We start from the raw sequence: 19,017 nt of genomic DNA on the forward strand, positions 1-19,017 counted from the left end.
ATGAGTCTTATATTTGGACATTTCATATTATCTATCATATCCCTGAAGTCCATTTTAATTTTTTCAATTTTTTTCCCCATTCTTTCTTTTATGCTTTCATTTTCCATTCTGTCATCTTCCAGGTCACCGATTCGTTGTTCAACTTCCTCTAGTCTTGTACTATGAGTGTCCAGAATCTTTTTAATTTGGTCAACAGTTTCTTTAATTTCCATAAGATCATCCATTTTTTTATTTAGTCTTGCAATGTCTTCTTTATGCTCTTCTAGGGTCTTCTTGATTTCCTTTGTTTCCCGTACTATGGTCTCATTGTTCATCTTTAGTTCTTTGAGTAGCTGCTCTAGGTGCTGTGTGTCTTCTGATCTTTTGGTTTGGGTGCTTGGGCTTGGGTTATCCATATCGTCTGGTTTTTTCATATGCTTTATAATTTTCTGTTGTTTTTGGCCTTGTGGAATTTGCTGAACTTGATAGGGTTCTTTTAGGATTTGTAGACCAATTGAAGTCCTTATCTCTAATTTATCAGATCTACAGCTTCGTGGAGTACACTTTCTCTAACTAACCAGGAGGTGGCGTCCACGAGCCATCTGTTCTCCACAAGCCAGTTCTCCCCTGCTTAGCCTTTTTGGTGAGTGGGGGAGTGAGTCTTGTGGGGTCCAATTGGTGTACCAAGCTTGCGTGTGTAGTTGGTGTTGCCTGCCCTGTATATGGGGCATGTTTCTGGGCAGTCAGGGAGGGGGTGGGTGGCTCTAACAATCAAATCTCCCTGGCGATCCTAGAGTTTTAAAGCTGCTGCAATAGTCTAATCCTTCAGTTCAGTCCTGCCACAGTTTGTCTCTGCTACTGACCCACAAGTCCTTGGTATTGGCGTATGGCTCCTGAGACTTGCAAGTGGGCCCCTCTTCCAGGCCGTGCACCCTGGGTCCTCTGTTGAGGGATGACTGTGTTATGTCACAGGTGAGTGCCATCCCCCCAGGGCAGTTCTGGGCTGCTGGGCTGTGTAGGGAGGCTCCCAGTCTGCTGAAATGATGGCTGAATGGGGCTTTGTTAATTCACACTGCTCTACCTTCCCAACTCTGGGACTATCAGCTGAGGTTGCAGGGAAGGCTAATGTCCATGCCCAGTTTTGTGGTGTGTGCCTGTTCTTTGAAGCACTTATATACACTTGGTTGTCTGGGGTAGCTCTGCGCTATGGGGCTGGTGATGGGCAGGAGTGTATCCTGTCCACCAGGATGATGGCTGTGAGCGGACACCCCCCTTTTCTTGGGAAGTTGTGGTGTTTAGTGAATTTTCTCAGCCACTGGATTATTGCGTTTTGTCTCAGAGCTCTCCTAGTTCTGCTTTGACTTGACCTGCCCAAATATCAAGTCTTTGAAGCTTTCTGTATTGGGCTTCTTAGAGTAATTGTTTTAGAAAAAGAAAAAAGGATTAAAAAAAAAAATGGGCCCTCCTCAGAGATGTAATGGGTTATTGAAATGCTAAGAGACATAGCAACCAGGGCCATTAAGGAAAGGTCCACAGGGCAGAGAGATCAGCTTTTCTTCAGGATTTGCATATGCGCCTCAGGGCCCTTCCCCTTTCTATGTTCACCCGAACTCCAAAAATCCTCCGCTTTTATTTTGGAGTTTTTCGTGTTGTTTTTTTTCTATGCCTGTCTCCTCTCTGCTGGGCTGGCTGCTCTCAGATTCTCTGGTGTCTGGTCTCAGTCTATCTATGGTTGGAGTTTGGATCAGTAGAATGAGTTTCCGATAAGGGCTGCCACTGCAGTTCTCCCTTCTCCTTCCCGGAGCTGACATCCCCTCCTCCCCTGGGACTGAGCCTGGCAGGGAGGGGCGTGGGTCCCCTGGCCGCAGAAACTTACAGATTTCGCTGATCTCAGCAGTTCCACGTTTTCATGAGTGTTGTATGAAGTATGCCGAAAGTCAGATTGCTCTGTGGTGTCCAGTCCACGCAGTTCCTGGCTTTCTACCTACTTTCCTGGAGGAGTAACTAAAACATACAGCTCACCAGTCTGCCATCTTGCCCCGCCTCTATCCCTTATGATGGTTCTTTAAAAAAAAGTCAAGGTAAAATAATCACTTCTTTCAAGTAAATGTTCGCTGAAGGCAGTCTGGGGACTTTTAACATGAGAGTTAAGTAATGACTTAAGCATCTCTCCCATCTTAGCTTCTTCATTCCTCTTGGTAACAACCTTGCATACCACTTTTCATGCTTTGCCAGAAATGGTTGCCACTAATCACTTCATTACTCAGCAGAAAGAGCCATATTGTAAGGAATGTTCATTACGTACTCATTTCACTTGGATGCCAATGTACAAAGAGCATATTTTATCACTTGGTTTCATTTCAGTAAGCATCCATTTGAAAGAGAAAAATTGTGAGATACTTTAGGACTTTTTGTTGGTTTGTTTTTATATATATATTTTTTGTTTTGTATTGAAGAAGTCCAAACAGCAAATTAAGCAACTGGGGAAACCTCAATTATGCAGATGATTTGACATCTGGTTAAGTAGAAAATACTTAATATAATTCTTTAGCTGGAAAATGTTTAGTATAGTCTTCAATAGCCAAAAGGAAAAAAAAAAAAAACTGTTTATTAGGGTCACTTGACTCAAGCAGCCTTGAGTTATTCTAAGCATGAAAAGCCCTTGTTAAAGTAATTTGCTGTTGCTCTAATAACAACAGCAAAAACTTATTCTCCTTTCCCAGAAACTTTCCCAGCATTGCCTGCAGGAGGATAGGAGGGATATCACCATATGGTCTAATAAGCAGCAACTTCTTGAAAAACAAGCTTCAATGAGTTATAAAGGCCCAAACAAATCTTCCCACTCTCAACTGGTCTTGAAGAGGTCCCTCCCCATACACCTCTAGTTCCTTTCTGATGCATCTTCAATAGACTCACCTTCCCACCAAAACAAAGAGACTTATTTCTCTGTTTGATGTGGGATCAAGTGGGCCTGACTATTTAAGACTGTGTTTTCTAATGGTAACAGATTGAGGTAATTTCCACAATTCTTTATTTTCTAAGCTATTAATATCCTTGCATGGTTTAAAAGAACTTACATCTAGGTACCTCACGGGGGAGTTTGGGATACACAATAAATTTTGTGAGACCTTAGTGAATCTCAGCTATGGTCAACAAGTTGGACACAAGAGGGGATTTATTCCCACACACTTTAGAATGTGGTAATGGAGAATTGGGCAGCATAACCCTGAACCTATAAGGAAATGGGGTGTTGTAAGAGTAGCAGAGAAGTAGGAACAGATCAGTAACCAATTCATGTGGTTCTCCTAAATTTAATCCCTAGATGTAAAAAGAGAGTTTGAAATCTTGTGACGCATAAAAATGGCCAGGGCAAAAGAGTCATTTACCAGAATGATAATGTTGGCTTGACATGCAGTCACTGCCTCCTATGGTTAAAAAATGATTCACAGGATCTTTCTTTTTCAGGTACATGATGAAGAATGATTGGTAAAATATTCCTTTCTTGTCATTTCTTGGGATATAATATGTAAAGTCTGCACTAAACACAACATTTAGTCTACACCAAATTCAGTCCAAATATGTTAGCTAAGCAGTCCATGCCCTCCTTATCTGACTCGGTTCAGCCTCATCTCCTCTCACTTTCCCATCCATGATTGGTCATTCAGGCATAACCAAGCTATTCCCCTTTGATCACCTTGGTCCTTCTTTAGGAAATGCTGATGCCCCCTTGTTCTAACCATTGAAATTCCTACCCAACTTTCAAAGCCCATCTCAAGAGTAACCTCCTCTGGGATCTCAATTTAAAAGCCTTGGTCAGAATTAATTTTTCATCCTCTGTTTCCACAAAACACTTTTTAAAAATGCTACTATTTCACTTATCCTAGCATGTCACATGTAACTGTGGATGTTTCTTCCTGATTATACATCACTTTTCATAGGCAGAGACTATATTTTACTCATCCTTAAAACTGATACTACTTTGATTATGGTAGACATCAGTAATTATGTATTGAGCTGATTTATTGAAATGTGAACACAAAAATATGAAAATCATTCTAGGAGTTGAGGTGTGAAGCAAGAGCTAAACTGTCCTTGGCATGTTCTTGCCCAGGTAGAAGCAGACTGATATTAAGGCCATTAGATAAGGTAAATCAGTAGGAAAAATCCACTCTGTTCTAATAGCTCCCTCACCCAATACCACTGGAATAAATAATGATTACCTGCAATTCCAAAATCGTTGGCTACTCTCACATACGTACTTACTTTCCAATGTCATTCATCAGTCATTTCTAATGTGTTCTTTAAAGCTCAGGTGAATTAATTTGGCATTGAAATCATCATTAGACAACTACTTGTGGGATGTCAGACAGAGGAGTTTATAAGCAGAAAAATAAAGGTTTCAAAAAGGTGTCAATGAAATATACTTCATAGCCAAAGTTCTATAAAATTAAGCTATTATTCCTGAATAATGACTGGATGTTTTTGGAAAATTTACTGTAAAAGACTTCTTTGTGCTGTTCAAATAAGGAATCATTTTCCCTCAAGAAATGCAAATAGCAACAAAAAATATGATGGTTTACAATATTCTGCCATGAAATCATGCACAAACAGGAAACTTTCGTTATGTGGTAATTCATTATGTTTATGAATTAAAAAGAGATTTACATAACAATTCTATTTCTGACCTCCTCATACTTTCAAATACTACATTCTTTCTCTTTGTATATATTTGGGCGTCCAAAAGGAGGGTTGCAAACATATAGGACAATAACTATTTTAATTTTGCTGATGACTCTTTCAAGGAGCATGCATTTTCCTCATTGCCTTGCAGTTGTTATAAGACAAAAAGTAGAGACGTTCTTCTGGCTTATAAAAGTAAATATAAACTTAATACCTATATACTCCTGAGCACATTGTAGCCGTCCAACATGGTGTATGGTAAATATGGTTTTATTTGGTTGGAGCAGTTGCAAAACGGCAAGACAGGATGACGTTCCATGTTGCCAGCTCTTGAGAAAACAACTGTGATGTAAAATCAGCCTATATTAAACTACATATGCAAATAACAACAACCATATGAATCTGGAACCATTTGGATCCAATATTGTAAGTGGAAAGCAGGTGAACCTGTGAGCCTGATTGTCACAGACTGCAGCAAGGACACAATATTGAGTAAACAGGAATGTGACTATGTTATACAGTTCAAACAAATGGGTTAAGGGAATAGTCTTCTCAAATAAAAAATTCACCAGAATTTGTGTGATTGGCAGATTGGTGAAAAGACAATACAAAGGTGTGATCCAGAGGTTTAGGCCCAAGACTTTTACAAAACAGAAAATGCAAATTATTAGAAACAAGATGAAGAATGCAAGCTGCAACTCTGGAATACTGGTCAACCTCAGGAAGCTTAATTCCTTCTGTCTGGTCTGATTTATTTTGAACATTTCCAGATGAGTTCTTCTCTTTAAGGAAATACAACAGACTGATTATACATGAAGAAATCATGCACATTTAATATTCCATATGTGCATTTTATATAATGTCTTCCAATTTCCATCATCTTACAAGATAGATACATATATACACATAAAATTACAACATATTATAATCTCCAATTTTTAAAATCTATTTTTTATGATGCACTTACTATATAGCAAGCAAAGCAATCCAGAAACAATTGATTTCAAAGCAGTGTTTCTGACCTTGTGGTATTTACAGTATCATGGGAACACAGACCTTAATAAAGTAACAAAACATATAGTTATATATTCTACAAAGAATGAGAAGTACATCAAAGGAAATATGCAGAAAGTTAAGGCAGGAAATTTTACCTCAGATATGTAAGGTAACTAACTAGCTAATGATGAACAGGAGTTAATATTTATTAAATGAATGCTATATTTCAGCCATGATGCTAAGTGCTTTATATGTTTTAATCCAATTCCTATACACAGCAACCTATGAAATAGTACTATATCTTCATTTTATAGAGGAAGAATCTGATGCAAAGTAGAGTAACTTGCCCATTAAGTCTGATTCCAGTGTTCATGCCTATAAATATCACTTCAACAGATAAATGAAAGAGTCAGGATCTGACTTCAAAGCTCACTTTATTCAACAAGTTGGATTTGTCTATACATTACAAAAAGGATATTTTCTCTTAGTGAATTATATTATTCAGTTTGCATGCAGTTGTAAAATACCTTATCAACAGCATTTTAGAAAGACAGAAAATGATTGCGTATGTAACATGACTGTTCCATTTGGTAAAATATGGTGGAACAGTATATTATGTCAAGGTAAAAACAAACTTTGAAGGAGGAGAAATTTGAATATCTTTCTGAGTTATGTGATTTTAGATTAATAATTAAACTGGAAGTCTCCATTTTCTTATCTTCAAATTGAGATTATAAAACCAAACTCATAGTGCTGTTGGGAAAATTAAATCATGCAACATTTATTTTAAAATGCTTGAATTTAAACAACCATTATCATTTATTTCTCTCCCCTTTGTGTTTACAGATTTTTGTGTGTCTAAATCTTCAGGCATCCAGCACATTCAAGAAAGTATCTGATGTATGAATAAAGGTGTTAGGCTTATGGCATTGTCATTCCCTGGACAATTTGGCTATAAATTTTCCTTACAAAAACAACTATTAAATTGCTGATCTTTCATATAGATAGGGAGAAATATTACAAAATATCCTATCATAATTACTGAGTCTTAGGGAAGTATAAATCACTTTTTTCCTACTTTTGCCTAGACTCTTCCCTGAACACATTACTCAATTTGCTCAATAAATATATAATCCAGCAGAATTAACTTTAAAAGGAGAAAAGCATGGATTTAGGGACATCTTCCTAAACTCTCTCATGAGAATTTTGTCAATAATAAGGGAATTTTTCTTTAATTTTTAGGTAAAAGTCAGAGTCTACTGAAATAATTCATTAATTCAAAAAAAAAACATTTTTTGAGTACCATTATTCTTTGTACAGTAAAGTGCAATATGAACTATAAAACAAGCTATCTTACAAGGCTGATTGTGTAACACCAAAGAACTAGCTGATTCATGAAAGCACTTGTTGTAATCCTTTTTTTGTCTTGAGCTTGGGTATACATGCAGGTAACAATTGGTTGCATATTGCTGTGATCAGTCAGAAGTGTCCATATCATGTTGGGTCACATATTTCTGAAAAATGTTATTGGCTTATAACTAATGTATTTTCTCAAGGGCATTTTATTTATTTATTTACTTTGGTCCATTTTAAGACATTTCTTTTTTCTATATTAACCCACAATGGAGGCATTTTGTTTAGTTTCAAAATGGGGATTCATTTATTATTTAATGTTTCACCCATTACTGTACTTTTATTTGGTGGCAAAGACTGTGCTCAGCCTTAAAGTTAGAAGCATGGACTGTCAGCTCAGAAAATTCAGGATAATAGAAGGACTAGTTGTCCTAGTTTGCTAATGCTGCAGAATGCAAAACACCAGAGATGGATAGGCTTTTATAAAACGGGGGTTTATTTCACTACACAATTACAGTCTTAAGGCCACAAAGCATCCAAGGTAACACATCAGCAATTGGGTACCCTCACCAGAGGATGGCCAATGGCCTCCAGAAAACCTCTGTTAGCTAGGAAGGCAGTTGGCATCTGCTCCAAAGCTCCGGCCTCAAAATGGCTTTCTCCCAGGACGTTCCTCTCTAGCAAGCTTGCTGCTCTTCAAAACATCACTCCCAGCTGCACTCTCTTTTCTCTTTGAGTCAGCTCATTTATATAGCTCCACTGATCAAGGCCCACCCTGAATGGGTGTAGCCACGCCTCCATGGGAACATCTCATCAAAATTATCACCGACAGCTGGGTGGGGCACACTCCAAGCAAATCCAACCAGCACCAAAACTTAAGCCCCACACAAGAACACAAAGATAATGCCATTTGGGGGACACAATACATTCAAACCGGCACATGCCACCCCCTCGACCCCAAAACAACATTATCTTTCCAAATACAAAATACATCCATTCCATCACAATACCACAAAAACTTAAATCATTTCAGTAACAATAGTCAAATACAAAATCCCATCAAAATCAATTTAGGCATGGCCAATCCTAAGGCATAATTTTCTTTAGCTGTGGATCTGTGAACTTAGAACAAGTTATGTGCTCCCAATATACAAAGGACAGACATTCATAGGATAAACATTTCCATTGCCATAAGGAGAAACAGTAAGGAAAGCAGGGTTAACAGGAGCAAAACAGTTCCTAAAACCTGCAGGACAAACTCCATTAGATTTCAAAGTCTGAGAGTCATTAACAGAACAATGTTACATCCTTGGGGCTTGAGAGAGCAGGAGGCTAACCCTTCCCAAGGGCCTTTTTGGCAGCTGTTTCCTCTCCAAATGCTTGGGTGAGTGCTCCAACATATCCACACATTGGGGAGACCACCTTCTCGGCCCCACCCTCCTCAAACATTGGGGCAGCTCCCAGATTCCCTTCCATCTCCGGGGCACACGCTCAACCCCTTCAGAACAGTGGGGTGGCAGCCAGGCTCTCCTCAATTCCCTGGAAATGTGCTCCACCCTCTTTGGGACCTGAGGTGGCAAAACTCTTCCAGAGCATCGAGGCGGAAACCCCGCCCTTGACCTCCAGGGCAAACTCACCCTTTCCATGCATGTGGGGTGCTCCGCTCTCCCAGCCCAAGACCTCCTGACTCCAGACCTCAACCTCCATGGCTCTGTCTTTGAAGAGATTTTTCCTTTAATTTTTTCCTTGTCTGTCTCCTCCAGTCCAGACCGGCAATGGCTCTGTGTATAAAGATCTCGCAAAAATTCTGTTGGCTTTGCATGAAGCATGCAGGGGTCAAAGCCATCAGACAATAGGACTTTCCACAAATCCTTTCTGGATTATTCCATCTCCATTCCTGGCTTGTACTGAAATGGTGGCTGGGTTCCATGTTTGGTTACATCCTCAAGTTGGGCTGTAGCTTCTGGGATTACATCCCCTGGAAGCTCATAATTTTCCAAGCCATCAGCTTCTGGTTTCTTGGAACCCAAGAGTTCAGTTCTAAGTTTATCTCTCTCTGCTTGCATTTTACTATAAGCTGCAAGGAGAAGCCAGGGTATATCTTCCACACGTAGTCTGGAGATCTCCTCAGCTAAGTATTCCAGGTTGCCACTTTTAAATTCTTCCTTCCATCTGACACCAGGACTCAATTTTGCCAAATTCTGTGCCACTTTAAAACAAGGATTGCCTTTCTTCCAGTTTACAACAACACATTCACCATTTCTGTTCAAGGCCTCATCAGAAGTATCTTTATAGAGTCCATATTTCCACAGTCTCTTTAAAGCAGTTTTGGCCTTTTCTATCAAGTTCCTCACAATTCTTCCAGAATCTTCCCCTTATCCACTTAAAAAGCCATTCCAACATGTTTGGTATTTGCAGACTCAGCAGCAAAAGCACCCCACTTCTCTGGTACCAAAATCTGTCCTAGTTTGCTAATGCTGCAGAATGCAAAACACCAGAGATGGATAAGCTTTTATAAAATGGGGGTTTATTTCACTACACAATTACAGTCTTATGGCCACAAAGCATCAAAGGTAACACATCAGCAATTGGGTACCCTCACCAGAGGATGGCCAATGGCCTCCGGAAAACCTCTGTTAGCTAGGAAGGCAGCTGGCATCTGCTCCAAAGCTCCAGCCTCAAAACGGCTTTCTCCCAGGATGTTCCTCTCTAGCAAGCTTGCTCCTCTTCAAAACATCACTCCCAGCTGCACTCTCTTTCCTCTTTGAGTCAGCTCATTTATACAGCTCCACCGATCAAGGCCCACCCCAAATGGGTGGGGCCATTCATCCATGGGAACATCTCATCAAAATTATCACCGACAGCTGGGTGGGGCACACTCCAAGCAAATCCAACCAGCACCAAAACTTCTGCCCCACACAAGACCACAAAGGTAATGCCATTTGGGGGACACGATACATTCAAACTGGCAAACTAGTTTTTCATAATTAAATATGCATATATATAATTTAAACAGAAATCAAATAAGTTATTAACTTAATGTAAGAAATTACAAAAATAGTTATTTGTGCCAGTGTTTTGACAGAATTTGTGTACTATCTGATGTTCAAAGGTAAAACATTTGAATAACAAAGTTTAGTAAAAGATATGGAAATAATTATATGGAATAATATAGAATGAATGAAACTGCAATATTACCCTGAAGGAGATATGGAGCAGAAGCCAGCTCTAAGGTAGAAAATCTGCTTTGAAATAAACTAAAGAAAATATTTTCATTAGAGGAAGTGAAAAGAACACTCTACCTTTCCCTTTTTAATTGAAACTAATATCTTCTATGTGATCACAAATCAGTTCTAACACTTATTTTGTTCAGACTCTGCCTGCCTAGTCTGATAAAACATTGTTGTAAGAAATATAGGTGGAGTGGATGGCATACAAAGAATGACATTCTTGTCTAGGGAAACCCTCAGCTCAGTGCCTCTTTCCTAAGTTACAAAAGCGCTTTCATATTCTTACAGTTTAGCACTTAACATATTATGCTGAACTCTCTCCTAGCATTTTCATTTCTTCTAAAAACTATACAATCCTAGAACCTCTTGAAGATTCCTCCTTACTAGGGGTGGATGAACAGTAAGCATTTCTCAACTTTGCTCATGCAATGCAAGTTGAAGGTCACCAGAAAAAGTCTTAAAAAAGGCTCAACTTCTTTCATTCTAAAACTAGATAAAAAATGATTAATTGTGGCAGAGGACAGTTGAGGGTACAATTTGAACTGTGGTATAAATATCAAATATCTGGCAGTTCCTGAAAAGTTGATTATCAGGGCAGAGATGAGGGAAGGCATGAAGGACTACAGGCCCAGGAGTATGAAATGTCAGTGATAAATTCTACGGAAGTCCTAATTTCTTCTGAGGTCAGCTGTGCATATTTGTAATAAACATATTTTGCCTACCTCAGATGTTAAGTATCTCTAAAGGAATTCTTTGAAAGTTCTGATTCTGATTTCCTGATGTGGCTGAAGAAGGAATGTGTCTTACTGAGAGTGACTCTCACAAATAGGGAGAAGTACATGGGTGGCAGTAATGGGCAAGGAAGTCTTATCACATGACCTCTTTCCTACAGGTGACAGCAAGTCTCATCAGTAGTTGTGGTCACTGTCTTCTTAACCATGAGAGAGAAGTACTTGAAGAGTAACTGCTACAGTACCATAACCACTAAGTACTAGCTCATGACTGTCAAAATGTGTATTATTTTTGTGTATGTGCCAACAAATAGACCTGTATTCATTTGTAGATATATAGAAAATTAAGGGAAACTTAGGAAATAGTTAATAGTGGCAATTATAGGGAACAGAGAATGGGAAATCAGGGCAGTAGAAAAAAAGGGGCATCTTTCAATTTTTACTTTACGTCCTTTTTTAGAGATAGAATATTTTGCTATAAGAATTATAAATTTTATATTATAAAACTAAGAAGAGCAATTATTCCCAAAACCTACGTATACCCACACCTTGTCCCCACACATGCACACATATCTCACATGGAAAACTATAAATCATCTGTTCCTATGCCCTTTATGAGTTGTCATTAGTTATAGTTTCTCATTAGGAGTTTAAATTTGACTTTATTATAAATGCTGTTAAAGTCTGATGCAGTTCTCAAATATAGATCTTTTATTTGATTTATAAAGTTAGATGCACTGTGATTTTACTTTGAAAGTACATTTCTTGTGATCAATTTCCAAAAAGCTTGTTTCACATCCTTGTTCCTCAGACTGTAAATGATTGGGTTCAACATAGGGCTTACAAAGGTATAGAAAACAGCAATGATTTTGGATTGCTCCACTGACTTGTCCGTGGGAGGTCTAACATACATGCAGAACAGGGTCCCATAGAACACAGTCACTGCCATCAGGTGAGAACCACAGGTAGAAAAAGCTTTGTGTCTGCCTTCAACAGAACGCATCCTCAAGATGGCAATGAGAATGAAGATATAGGAGATGAGGATGATGAGAAGAGAATTGGAGAGGTTAAATCCTGCTACCACAAACATGGATGTTTCCTTAATGAAAGTGTCAGAGCAGGAGAGTTGGATGAGGGGTGGGTCAGCACAGTAGAAGTGGTTAATGATGTTAGAGCCACAGAAGGTCAAGTGGTATGTCCACATGGTTTCCATCAGTCCACTAAGACACCCATAGACATACGGACCAGCAATCAGTCGAATACACACCTCTTTGGACATCTTGCTGCCATAAAGCAAAGGGTTACAGACTGCCATGTATCTATCATAGGCCATCACAGCTAACATATAATATTCAGTAATCACCATGACAATGAAAAAATAACACTGGACTAAGCAAGCAGCATAGGAAATGGTTTTCTTCTCTGATAAGAAGTTCACCAACATTTTGGGAGTCACATTAGTGGAATAGCACAAGTCCAGGCAAGACAAACTGGCAAGAAAGAAGTACATGGGAGTGTGGAGGTGTGAATCTATCCAGATCAAAACCAGCATCCCAACGTTACCCCCCACAGTGATCAAGTATATCACCAGGAACAGCACAAAGAGGATGGGCTGAAGCTCTGGATGATCCGTCAATCCCAAGAGAATAAATTCAGTCACCAAGGTGGAATTTCCTCTGGCCATTTTCTTAGATACCAGCATTGTTCACTTAGATAAATTAACATAAACTAAGAAGGTGAATCAGAAGTCAATCATATGCTTCACCTCTCTGTCTGTTTCTTCCTTGCTCATTCACCCTCACTTACTGATATTACTAGAGATAGACTAAGAATGTAGTAGCTGGCCCAAGACAGCTGGGTATATAATATGCAGATGAATCCTAGAAAGAATAGCTGTTGTGACTCCCACTTGTTTAGAACAGGGGAATTATTACTTGAAATTTATCTAAAAATGGATTGAACCATCATCTGTCATTTATAGTTCACTATAACATCAAAAGTTTCTTCATTGAGCCGGAACTAGTCCTGAAGAAACTGGTGACATGTATTTGGAAAACATTTTGTGGTCAATAACAACGTGTGTGGTGTTTAGAGGAATAACCCTTAGAAGTCACACTTTTGAGAATTGCATTGCCAACTTGCTGCATTAGAGGGCCCAGAGCTACAGAGGTTTAAAAGAAACTCTAAGACCTGCTTTCCTGCTATACCCATATGATACAATAGATTTATGATTCCTATGTAAATATATCAAATATAAGGTCCCCAAATTTGGAAAGAACAGCCTTGTATGAGTTACTGATGAAGGAATTTGTGGTGAGTAGAACACAAATGAATAAAGCAGGAGAGACATGGATAGGGAAATCTGAATTTTGATCATAGCATTTGTTTGCATATCTGTCCATGTTCTTCATTTATCCCAGAAAGAATTTAAGGAGTTTAGAGTATATAACAAAATTTGGCAAACTCTTGTTACTGATAAGCAAAAATTGGACTCTAAGCTTTCTAGCAAAGTATGTAAACAGTTCAACTTTCTTTGTTGTAGTATTATAATGTTCAGAAGTTATTAAAAAAGAACTGATCAATAAAAGTAGAAATATCATTAGTATAAGTACAAAAAATCCTACTTATAATGCAAGGATTAAACTTTCAGATGATATTGTCAGTTCAAATATAGTGATTAATGAAACAAAAAATGATCAAGTATTGTGCTGGGAGTTTGGGAAACACCATTTTCATAAATGGATTCCTGGTCATATCTTATATTATTTTTTAAATGATGAAAATGAATGAGATAAGGAATCACAAACTGAAATGCCTACAGGAACCATTCAGATAACAGAAATGAGTGAAATGAGTTAGGTATAGGAATGAACTGAGGTGAACTTGGGAGTGGTAGTCAATCAAATAATCAACAGCCACTCAGGCCAAAGGAATTTTTGGCAGGTGGTAGTCTGAGACCCATACTCCCAGAATGTAAAAGCTTCCAATATTAAAGATTCAACAGAATTCATTATTTTATAGGCAGCATATCAAATATAAAATTTAGCAATTAATTCAATTTTAGCACCATATTGAACCAGGGTATAATACAAAGTTTGCAGGCTTGATCCACTTAGGTGCAGTTAACAATTTAGTTCAATGCCAACATCACCAAATACAAATTTCTGGTCTCTAAGATGTTGGGAATTAAAACAAGAACCTTCATGAGTTAGCTATTTTGCCTCTTTGATGCTACCAGGGTGCTACTTGATACAGTCATGAGACAAATGTAATGTTTGTACACAAACAGCATTGAACAAACACCTTGCACCTACAATTTATTTTGCTAGGAAGATAAATATGACTGAAATCAGGGAAAGCTTGTTAATATTGCTGTAATGAGGGAGACATATTTAGAGAAAATTAAGTAAAATGCAATTCATACAATAATAAAGATTTGACAAAAGTGATTAATTGTGTTCAGAAATAATAGTATAAATCAAGGAAAAAGAAAAGCTACCTTTAATTGGAATCTGAAAGATAATTAGGGATTTTCTCAGCGGACAAGAGTATGGAGAGCATCCAGGAAGTGCAAACAGAACATGCAGAGATAGGAAGTTTACAAGAAAAAAAAATCAAAGATATTCCACTTGGATGCAGGAATGAATTTTCTATCATGGCAAAACATTATTTTAAAAAGTAGTAAGCAGGCAAACTGAGAAAGTCCTTTCATGGCAGTGCAAGAAGTGTAGACACTTCTGTTAAGTTGAGATACACAACTCTGGCTTTATCTTCACTACTGTTTTGGATTGTGTTTGTGTATGTGTGTGTGTAATACCCAATGGTAATATATTGGAACTCATACTCCCTGTTACTTTGAAACAGAAATAATTTACAGGGCTTCAATCTATCACTTTGACTGTTATGAGGGAAACACATCACTAGAGGATCAGGATTTGTGTGTTAGAAGTGCTCTTTTCTCACTCCCCAGGAGGAAGGATCATTTGGAAAATATTCACATTAGTATGTATAAATCCTCTGTTTTAATGCATATGGGCACTCAGCTAATGTATCTTAAATGACAAAAGGAAAAATTGGAATTTGTTTTGCCTATTTCCTACCCTTTCCTTTACAGATGCAGCCACCCACACTCCACAGCTTTGGAAGAAAATAAATATATTTTAATAATAGTATCTCCTGACACACATGAAGTTAACTAACTTTAACAAAGTAATTTCACTCCTTCTATTTCAGTTCACCTTTAGAAGAACCCTGCAAAAGATGCAGAGCAATTACTATTAGGAATGGGAAAATAGGACACAAACAAATACTGTGTGTTGTCACCTGTGTTTATATTTATTTAGTATAAATAGTTTAGTATTTTCAAAACTGTGTTCAATGAAATTACTGGATATCAGGCAATAAAATAGTTCTATGGCACAATAAATGTGGAAGATGCCAGGTTTTGAAAAAAGATAAAATGGGATTTTCTATAGTAAGAATTCTGAGTGCCTTTTATACATCCATGTGCATTGTAAACTAAAGAGTTGGGCAAGAATATGCAGCATTTCTCAAGCTTACTTGTTGAAAGGCCCATTATCTTTAGGCTAAGAATCCTCAATTCCACAATGGCCACAGATAATGCTAGATTCCATGCACCAGAACTAGTCAGGAAATCTCATTCATTCAATTTTGCCACTGGTTGAGTAGTAAAGAACATTTGAATTTATCAATCATTCATGATCTCAAAAAAAAAAAAAATTCTTGCAGCAAATCCCGACCTTGCAAGAGCCACTCCATAAAAGGGGAGCAAATAGAAACAGGCAGAAGTTAAAGAGAATTGACTGAAATAGACTAGAACGTGACATCAGAGCTTTGCACATCAGTTGCAGGTGGGCATAAATCTGTTCTACTCTCAAACACACCATGACCCTAAATCCTAGCACACATTTGATTAATATGCCATATTTAACAAATATTAGTGGTTGTCTATTAAGTATCCCTTTGGGGTAAGGCATATGACAAATTAATATATAAGCTGATATCACATGTGAGGCAAGGTCCCATTGCATAAAATTACCCCATATAATTTTCACACATTTTAACTTTTATCTCTTGATATTCTTACAAGTCAAGCTGTTATTTTCTACCCCTTCTCTTTTTTCAGCCCTCTCTTGTCATCCACGATCCCCTTCCCATGACCTCTCTAATGGAGTTTCTTGCATAATTCACATGGCTAAAAGTATCTGGGAAACATTACTCTCAATTAGTCAATAAAAAAAAGTCTCCAAGACCTGAAGTTTCTTTAATGCCTTTTCCCTGGAGAGGAGTTTACTCTACCTCAGTTATATAACCACATTAAAAGATACAGTTTTATTTCTAGTCTCAGTGTGACATAAAGGTGGTTTCATATACATACATATATGTGTGTATGCATACTAATTTAAATGAGAATATTAAGTAGGCATAAGACAAATATTATCAACAAATGTAAAATATTTTTGGCAAATCCCTGTTATAAAATCAAATTTGCTGTATTAAGGCTAAGAGCTTTTTCTGCTGAAAGTAACTCTCTGAATGATCATGAAATACTTAATAGAAATTCAGCTGAAGAATATTTCTACCTCTATAAGCAAATGCTTTTAAAGCTTACACTGCCAGGATTTCACAGGCTCTTCTTGAATGACTGAGAGTCACTTTTGATAGCTTCTTATTTATTATTTATTGCACAATGTAACATTGCTTGCTTATGTCATATTAATGCAGGCAGTAGCAAAATATATCCCACCTGACTCATCACTTTCTAACTCCTATATCAATATACAATGCCAAGTAATACAGATTGAAATAGTAGAGACACTGCAGAACCAGTTGTGTAATAACCATGAATATTTTGATCTCTGTGACAGCTATCACTCAGATAAATAACTAATCCTCAGTTGGGCAGGTCACCAGAGAGTCTTTTAAGCAAGGGTTCTGCTATGACATTGATGTCCAATTGGAAGTTTATTCGGAATTAGAAGTAAGTGAAGTCTTCAAAAGTCTAGGATTCTTACTGAAAAATACATAACTAAAATAAGTACTCTACACGAGGTTTCAATGGTTCAATAATATCAAATTTCTTTTCTTGGGATTGGAATGAGCACAGATAACAAAAGATGTCAGAGAAAGCATATTTATTCATGCTGATAAATTTGATACATATGGATATCAATTCTCATATTTGATTATTTAAAGATGTAAAAAGGTCATTACTTGTAGAATAATAGTGATTATCAAGCAGAATAAAAGAGATTTCATTTATGGTAAAGTGATAAAAAGGTAAATACTTGGTAAATTTCAGAGCTCCAAGGATTTCCTTTATCCTCCCACTCAAAGGAAAAAAAAGAAATAAGTAAAAGTACAAAGCTCAACTATACATTTGTTGTGGTGCCTAAAGTACTGCTTTTTGAAATGTTCTTTTGGGGATAAGTTAGTCCTCTTCAGGGTCCAGTTAAAATGCATGTCTTAGGTAGCAGGGTGGCACTGGAATACTATGAAGTTACTAATTCTTGGGCATACAGTCACCATTTGCAGTCCTGTAAAATGGATTGAGTGGGAGACTTGGGGACACCAAAGTCAAGGAAGAGACCATAGAATATAGAATTAAGGCTTACTGAAGTTTAGTTTCAATACCTCAGTCCATAAACTAACTGAATTTGGCATTAAAGCATAGAAAAGTCCAGCAGAATAGCTGGGAAAATATTGATATTTTAAGTAGGAAAATTCATAAAACGGTTGATGACATGTTGTAGGTAGAACCATGCATTTCATTGCATGTGAGTATAAATTTCCTAGAAATGAGTACCAAGCTTGTCTACTCTGCCAAGATGAGCTCAAGCACCTTCTCCCGGTTTTGGTCCTCCGTTCCAGTTCTCACAAACATCAAAGCACAGCACATCATCTGATGACTACGCATGAACCTAGATTCTAGGTCATGTTTCCCCCATCATTGCTTTTTACTATGTCAGAGAAAAATCTTTTGAGTCTTCCTTTAGAGAATAGACTTGCTGCCTTGATTTAGTGACTTTCTTTATATGGACTTCAGAGTTCCCATCTGTCCAATGCCAGACTTTGACTAAATGATTCCTAAGATGGCTATCATTTCTAGCATTCTGACTCTACATATATGATATTTGTGATAGTGATTGCAATTCAGTTAATATTTTATTTATTCCCCCCAATTTTCTCTTACCAGTAATTTAAAGAGAAACGTTTAAATTTCTATAAGAGCTCTATTTTTGTTAGAATGAATATGATTCCTCTTTGACTCTGTCTATTTCTCTTTGAATTATTTGATAACATTTTTTAGGGTGACTACATTTGAAAAGATATTCTAGAAATATTGATAATTTGATAAATTTAAGTTTTTACTCTAACATGGTTAATTAATGTGTACTCATTACTTGAGTGAATGGTAGAATGTTATATTTAAAGTAAAACGCTCAGTATAAATACATAATTCCAATAAAAGTTTAGTATATTTCTAGTGATCAGTCTAAATCAGAAATGCATAACAGCTCATTTAAACAGTTAAGAATTTCAGGTAACACTGAGAGCTACTTTTGTTTTCTCCTGCCTCCTTCCAATGAAGATCTGAAATTGAACAATGAAGAGAATAGTGCAAGTATATAAGTCTGAATTTTAATACCTACCTGAGTCCTAGATAGATTATCTCAGACACATTTAGTGGTCCAAGAGATGAGTTGCTGGGAATGATTTATACCCACTTTGCACTTTGGAGCTTTTATCCCTGAAGTATTTTTTCAGCACACCCTGAAGAAGTAATTTTCAAAATTACTACAAGCGACAACCTAGGGAAAAATTGTAATTGGTGTAGACTAACACTCACTAGACTCTTGGGATTTGTAAAAGTTGATTATATCAGTTTGTGATCATGTTGAGCTGATTGCTTTGTGTGAGCAGCAGTTTATTCTCACAGGATTTTTGCATTACAGGCCTTCATTTATTTCAATCAGATGACTAGAAAAACTAATAACAATATAAAATCATGGCACAATTCATGGACT

General features: G+C 37.3%; 1 protein-coding gene across 1 annotated transcript; it reads right to left on the reverse strand.

Moving 5' to 3' along the window:
- Positions 1 to 8,340: 8,340 nt before the first annotated feature.
- On the reverse strand, positions 8,341 to 12,653 carry LOC119511624 (olfactory receptor 1030-like). The gene is made up of 2 exons (XM_037806132.1): positions 11,753 to 12,653; positions 8,341 to 8,366 (listed from the first exon to the last, which is right to left on the reverse strand). The coding sequence occupies exons 1-2, from the start codon at positions 12,651 to 12,653 to the stop codon at positions 8,341 to 8,343; spliced, it is 927 nt and encodes a 308-aa protein (XP_037662060.1).
- Between the last annotated feature and the right edge of the window lie 6,364 nt (positions 12,654 to 19,017).

Source organism: Choloepus didactylus, chromosome 16, assembly GCF_015220235.1.
Source record: "Choloepus didactylus isolate mChoDid1 chromosome 16, mChoDid1.pri, whole genome shotgun sequence".
NCBI classification, from domain to species: domain Eukaryota; kingdom Metazoa; phylum Chordata; class Mammalia; order Pilosa; family Megalonychidae; genus Choloepus; species Choloepus didactylus.

Coding starts and splice junctions, on each gene's coding strand:
- LOC119511624 (XM_037806132.1), bottom strand. CDS start 12,653: ATGGCCAGAGGAAATTCCACCTTGGTGACTGAATTTATTCTCTTGGGA. Junction 8,367..11,752: donor CAAGGATGTGAAACAAGCTT/TTTGGAAATTGA, acceptor AGGAAACAGCTG/CCAAAAAGGCCCTTGGGAAG.